Source organism: Tasmannia lanceolata, unplaced genomic scaffold (assembly GCF_043159265.1).
Source record: "Tasmannia lanceolata isolate RefF3 unplaced genomic scaffold, GAP_Taslan_0.1 ptg000007l, whole genome shotgun sequence".
Classification (NCBI taxonomy): Eukaryota; Viridiplantae; Streptophyta; class Magnoliopsida; order Canellales; family Winteraceae; genus Tasmannia; species Tasmannia lanceolata.
The window spans coordinates 1,560,925-1,567,610 of record NW_027518684.1 but is presented as its reverse complement, the minus strand read 5'-3'; the positions used below and the strand labels follow the sequence as shown (position 1 = coordinate 1,567,610).

Sequence of the window (6,686 nt, the reverse complement as noted above, 5' to 3'; positions counted from 1 at the left end):
GGAACCGTAATAATAACCTTTGACACCTGTTTAAATAATAAAAAGACAAGATGAGTTAGTGCAATCATAAAAAAACACTGTATTGCTACTATCAGTAGCCTGAGGATATTATAGTAATTTCATGTGGAAACCCAAGGACCTCATTCAAATTTTAAAATGGTACGATTGTACCGTTGCGGGGTTTGAGTGAGAGGAGCGTGAAATCAAAGTCAGTAGGAGCTCACACATTTTTTTTTACCAAAGAGCTGTTAGAGCTCTTGTATAGTCATTGATTTAAGAGACTGAGACCTCGATTCCTAAGCTGATAATTCCTCTGCAAGTCAAGAACATGAGACGCCATGGTTGGCAACGCCCTCTTCACCCATTACAGGTCTCTTCTTCAAACCCTAATCTCTCTCTCTCTCTCTCTCCCCCCTATAACAGAGTAAAAAGAAAAGTCACATAAAGCTACTTGAAGTAATTGGTTTAAAATATTTCTGCATAGATCATTGCTTCTAGGTCTTGAGATTTTACCATATTCTTTGAGATGAAGAACATCTAAGGTTTCTTGAAACCTTTCTTACTAAAACCATGTTTCAAGAGTTAGGTCTTAGATTTTTTTAGATCCATCAGCTAAAATGTATGACCATAATTGGTTTGTATTGTTTCTGCATAGATCATGTTTCTAGGTCTTGAGATTTTTCCATCTTCTTTGAGACGAATAACATATTGGGTTTCTTTTTTTTAAGTCTGAAGTTTGAACCCTAAATCTTCAATTTCTAGAAAACCACTGTTTTGAATTTATTTAATTTAGTCCTTGTATGCGAAAGATCATAACAGACAGCAGATAAGAATCATGTTTTAGAACTCAAATTCTTTCAGTTAATGAAGTTTTAGATCCCATTTGCTTAGATTATGCATTTTGGACATTATACTAATGGGTTTCTTGAAATCCATTTGCTAAAATCCTGCATTCTTTGCTTTCTTTGAAATGCATTTGCCTAAATCTAGCATTTTAATCATTAAAATCTAAAAATTTTGAAATCCATTTGCCTAAATCTAACATTTTAATCATTAAAATCTAAAATTTCTCGAAAACCACTCTTGAATTTATTTGATTTCAGTCCTTTCTTATATTGTGCATTTTCAACGTTAGTGTATCTGATTTCTTGAAACCCATTTGCTATAATCATGGATTATTTGCTTTCTCTGAAATTACATTTGCATAAGTCAAGCATTTTAGTCATTAAAACTCGAAATTTCTTGAAACCTATTCGTTGAAAGATCTTAAAATCTCTGAGATATTGAATCCTAAGTTGCCAATGTTGGATGCAGATTGTGGGGATGGCAGTATACAGTTTTCTGGTTGTTGCCTTTTATGTCTTCCTGGGACCTTTCCTTGGAAACAAAGTAGTTGAGAATACAGTTCTCACACTCTTTTCATTCACGGTATATTACCTAGCTAGTCTGCTTAACATAGCTTCTGATTTCTTGGTTAGGGCCACTGACCTATTTTATTTCTTATCTTTCAGGCATTTTCAGTCATCGTCTTATTTGTAAGGTGTACTGCCATTGATCCAACTGATAAAACAAGCCTTAAGAAGAAAAGAGGAAAGTCTAATGGGCTCTTGAAGCTGAATTATAAGTTTTTCTTGAGTCAGGTTGTACTGAGATTTTTCAGAAGAATTGAGAAGAAGATCCTCAGATATTGGATAAGGAGAAGGTATTCCGAGCCATGGAAATCCAGTGTCCAGATGGAGCCTTTATTGCTATTTCCACTTATCATGAAAGACGATGCAATCACACCGGACCTAAAAGACGACGACATTATGTTTTGCTCGCTCTGTGATTTTGAGGTCAGTTGTGTGCTAATTTGTTGATCATGGATGTATTCAACAGCTATAATGTGAATAGCTGTTAGATGCTGGCTGCAGAACTTGTGTCATGGGATAAAATGTGATGGAAATTGGACTCTTGAATTACTTATCAGCAATTAAGAAGGAAACATGGTTTAATAGAATATATATTTTGTCTTTTGCAGGTTAAAATGCACAGCAAGCATTGCAGGACTTGCAATCGGTGTGTGGAAGGATTTGACCACCATTGCAAGGTGAGAAGCATAGCTGTCTTCAGAATTTGGGTGTTTTATGATACAGTCCACAAAAAGAATGAGTTTTCAGAATTTGGGTGTTTTATGATACAGTCCACAAAAAGAATGAATTGTTCGAAATGGATTACTTTTTACTTACTGAGTTTTTTTCACTCCAGTGGTTAAACAACTGCATTGGAAGAAAGAATTACACCACCTTCATCCTTCTAATGGTTTTCGTCCTCTTAATGGTTAGTCATTCTACTGTTTCGTCAGTTCTCTTATTTTAAATTACAATAGACATGAAAGAGAACAAAGAAAATTAAAAAAAAAAATTTGGACTTGTGTATTGAAGAAACATGTTAGTTTCAGTGAATTTTGAGTATTTTAAAAAGTGATTCTCAATTAGAATTTGTTTATCTTGCTGAGCTTAATATCAACTGATATTTGATGATTTCTGACAGTGCAACATCCCATGCAGCTATTTATAGAAGGAGGAAGTGCAATTGCCATTTTCGTTCGCTGCTTTGCGGATAGTAAAGGATTATCAAAGGAACTCGAGCAGAAACTCTATATAAAATTTCCAAGAGGGATTCTTGCAACAATATCGGTACTGTTTTGTGACTTATTCGAAGGAGTTTATTTAGGATGGGAAAATGTGGTTTAATGAATAAGGGTGCATTTGGATGTACATCCAATTTGCAATTTCAATTTGGGTGCACACCCACGCACACGTATCGTTAATCCGCTAGTTTTGTTACATTTATCTTTACTACTGTTAGCCAACTGTTTTACTACTATGTTCATTTGAATGGCTTTAATCATTCTTGTTGTAGGTATTATTGACTTTAATGATAGCATACAGTTCAGCAGCATTGGGGCAACTTTTCTTCTTTCATGTTCTACTTATTCGAAAGGTATGGTTTCTCGATTGATCTGGAAAGGAATAGCTATGTGTGTTTAGGCCTATTACTTGGCAGCATTTGTAGAATTAGAAAAAGCCAACAAAATGAAGAGAACATCACCAACGATAGAAAATGTTCTTTGTTGCATACAAAAGCTTGGCGGCAATCCTAACTCTTTATGGACTAATGAATTAATATTCATCCTAGATAAACTTAGCATCATGTCAAGCCTCTAGAGTATAGGAAGAACACGAAGTGGCAACTTTGCCCCATTACATAGAAAAGAATAAAACACATTCTCTCAAATGTGGCACTACAAAGAAGTGGGCCACATCATCCCATAAAAGCCCTCGATTCTTCTACATCCCATGTTGGGGCATAAATATCGCACATGCCCAGCTTTCAAATAATATCATGCAGACGAGCTTGAGTCGCAGTCTTAGTGAATATATCAGCCAAATGAGTCGCATTTTTAACATATTAAGTGAAGATGGTCTAAGAAGACACCTTTCTCATGATCAAAGTGACAGACTACCTCTATATGCTAAGTCCTCTCATGGAAATGCGACTCATTGTAGAAAGAGCAAAGTCCTCTCATAGGAGTAGAGACCTCAAAATCCATATCTGTGAGAAGAGAACGAAGCCAAATTAGCTCAGATGTAGAATGAGCCATCGATTGATTTTCAGCTTCGGCTGTAGAAAGAGCAATAACAAATGGCTTCTTTCTCTTCCATGTCACAAAATTACTACCAACAAACATTGCAATACCCAATAGTAGATCTCCTATCATTTGGTGGAGCCATCGATTGATTTTCAGCTTCAGCTGTAGAAAGAGCAATAACAAATTGTTTCTTTCTCTGCCATGTCACCAAATTACTACCAACATTGCAGTACCCAATAGTAGATCTCCTATCATTTGATGAGAGAGCCTACTCAACATGATCGTACCCTCAAACATGAGGCTGTGATTTTTGTATAGAATAACTTCATCCCATGATCCTTTCAGATACATCTTTCCATTTCTTTTCCGTTCCGACCATTTCAGTCGAATTTCACGAATTTTGAGACACTTCCGGTTCAAATTTTGGGGAAATAATGATGTTGAAGGAATTCATGTAGATTTCGTTTGGTGGGGGATGGAAATGGAAACATTTTGGTCATTTCAGGAAAACCTCGGGGAAATTTAAAACCTTATCTTTAGGTAGACTCCTAATCTACATGTATCATATCATATGTAATGTTTTAAAGAGTAATAAACATTATCAAATTGATCTTGGGCGATTCAACTTTGAAAATCATTGGTATGATTAAAAACACAGTAAACTATTAGTTTTCGACCATATCAGTATGATTAAAAACACAGTAGCCATGAGCTTTTCCAGTTGCCTTCTTGGGAACTTAGCACACGAACAAAGAATGTCTCAGTGGTAGTTCTTTATTCTGTATTGAGTGGACATGACAGAAAAAAAAAATCCAATCAAAATCTCTCCAGCTTGTTGCTCCTTGTTCCCGTGAGTTGAAGTTCCAAGAATGCTCCGGCAAACTTCTCGATGCTTCTCCTCACTACTAGCTTCTCGGCTACTTCTCTGATTCAAACTTTAGAGTTGCTTATGGTGTGCATGAGCAGGGAGCCCTATGAGCTCTTTTATAGAACCATGAGAGGAGAGGAGAGACCCATCACATTTCTCCTCATTTCTTCTTCCCAAGGTCTACTCCCCTCTCAAGGTTCTATAAAAGAGAATTTATCTTCTTTTGGTTACATATGATTGCAATTCCATCACCACCAATCAATTCCCTTGTTTTTTTCCTCTATGAATTCATATTAAGAAAGAAGTAACAAAAACATAAATCCACCCTTTCCTCTATAAATTCTCTTTGTAGGATACATTGTATTGTTATGATATTTATCTGAAGTCAGTGTCCTTATATCTTGAATCTTGATCGGTGTACATGTAACACGTTGCTTTGATATCCAGATATGTCATCTCCTTTGGCTTCAGAGCACCTTTGGTTTTCTGATCTCGGTCACGGTGCTCCTTATGGGAAGAGAACAATGGGCGTTCTCTACCTCTCTTCCCCGTTTAGAGATGTGGACCAAACCCTTGTATATATAACTATATTCCCTCTTCCTATAATGAGAGATTTAAAGAGAGATTAAAGGCATGCCAATGTTTTAGAAATGGCAAGATGAGGCCACAACTGTTTTTATCTCAAAAGAAGAACAAAATAATCTCTCTCTCTCTCTCTCTCTCTCTCTCTCTCTCTCTCTCTCTCTCTCTCTCTCTCTCTCTCCTGTTCTTTTATATTCTTTAGTTTTTTGGTGTTTTTGCTTCATGCCTCTACAATTTGATTTTCTGAAGGACCTATGGCCGGAATAATTGATACAGGGAATGCGAACTTATGATTACATATTAGCAATGAAAGAAGAAAGCCAATCATTTGAACTATCGGACGATTCAGACTCTTCTTCAGACGAAAGCCTCGATTTCAGCTCACCAGAGAAACCCACTCTGGTTTCTCGATTCATATGCAGAGGTCACAAAACAGATCAGGTCAGATTAATACATTGCATCCATTATCTCCAAATCTCCATCCTTAAACAAATTATCAGTCTCTCTTTATCTTACCATAAAATCCAACAATAAATTTCAGAGCATAAATAGATTGACTATAAGAGTGGATGGAGAATCCAATTCCTCCACTTTGAACAAGAAACCCGGTTTCCGTGCAAGCATAGACCCATGGAAGCTGATAAATATGAGCAAAGAAAAAGCACTAAAGGCCGCAGAGAAAGCCAGAGAAAGAATCAGGAAACAAAACCCAACAGAAAAATCCGAACCGCCTTCCTCAATGAAACCACTGCCATCAGAGACAAAATGCGGGCCATCGGCGACCCCAGAAAGGAAGAAGGCCTTTATGGAGGTAACAACAACACCGTTTGTCTCTAAAGGGTGGTTTTCAGGGACCCCAGGGCTGTTTTCGAGCCCAAGAAGGAGGTTTTCTGGGTCTCCAAGCAGTGTTGCAGCTTCGCCAAAGCAGAAGTATAGAAGTAATTTTGATCTGAAGCTGACAGAAGTGTCAAGGGAGCTGGAAACTTACATTTCCAGGCAGGTGTTGTGTTCTGTTTTGAAGAAGGGCAAGGAAGGGGAGTCCCCCACATAGCCGTTATGTTTGAATTTTTTTTGAATTTTCTTCTCTTTCTCAGCCTCTGAGAATAACGGGTTTGTGGTGTTTTGTTTTGTTTATTTATGTAATTTCATACTGTGTTTTGGGGGAATTTGATAGTGCGAGAATCACTTTGCTCGAACATTTCTGACCATTGATTATAGATATTGTATCTGGTGCTTAGGTTTCATTTAGCTCGAACATCTCTGACCATTGATGGAAAAATTAAGTGTTATTTTCTGGTCATACCATCTCTGGTAGGGCCTATCAAATGAAGGGACCAGATTGGGCTAATGTCATGTGGGTGGGCCCGAATTAGGCTTCTAATCTATCTAATTGCTCAAGTAAAAAAAAATGATTTGAAGTATGAGCCTCTCAATATACGAAAAATTGGGTTTAAAACGGCGGTCTTGTTAATAAGAGAAATCATATGCTGTGTGTGCCTAAGTCCTATTTTCCCAGAGGTAATGTGGGGCCCAATTCAAAGGATGATCCGAACCTTTCATTTGTTAGGTCACAATGTAAATAGGGTGTCCTTAAATCATCTC

The 6,686-nt window shown here is 37.1% G+C and overlaps 1 protein-coding gene across 1 annotated transcript; it reads left to right on the top strand.

Moving 5' to 3' along the window:
- Positions 1 to 202: 202 nt before the first annotated feature.
- LOC143880765 (DHHC-type zinc finger family protein) lies at positions 203 to 6,266 on the top strand. The gene is made up of 9 exons (XM_077383737.1): positions 203 to 370; positions 1,315 to 1,428; positions 1,512 to 1,835; positions 2,021 to 2,089; positions 2,248 to 2,319; positions 2,550 to 2,678; positions 2,905 to 2,985; positions 5,361 to 5,525; positions 5,626 to 6,266. Exons 1-9 carry the CDS (start codon positions 329 to 331, stop codon positions 6,133 to 6,135), a joined length of 1,506 nt encoding a protein of 501 aa, XP_077239852.1. The 5' UTR covers positions 203 to 328; the 3' UTR covers positions 6,136 to 6,266.
- The last annotated feature ends 420 nt before the right edge of the window (positions 6,267 to 6,686 follow it).

Bases quoted from the DNA above. Each gene is read 5' to 3' on its own strand.
- LOC143880765 (XM_077383737.1), top strand. From the start codon at position 329: ATGAGACGCCATGGTTGGCAACGCCCTCTTCACCCATTACAG. The intron at 1,429-1,511 runs GTATATTACCTA...CTTATCTTTCAG, and splicing joins TCACACTCTTTTCATTCACG to GCATTTTCAGTCATCGTCTT. The intron at 5,526-5,625 runs GTCAGATTAATA...AATAAATTTCAG, and splicing joins GAGGTCACAAAACAGATCAG to AGCATAAATAGATTGACTAT.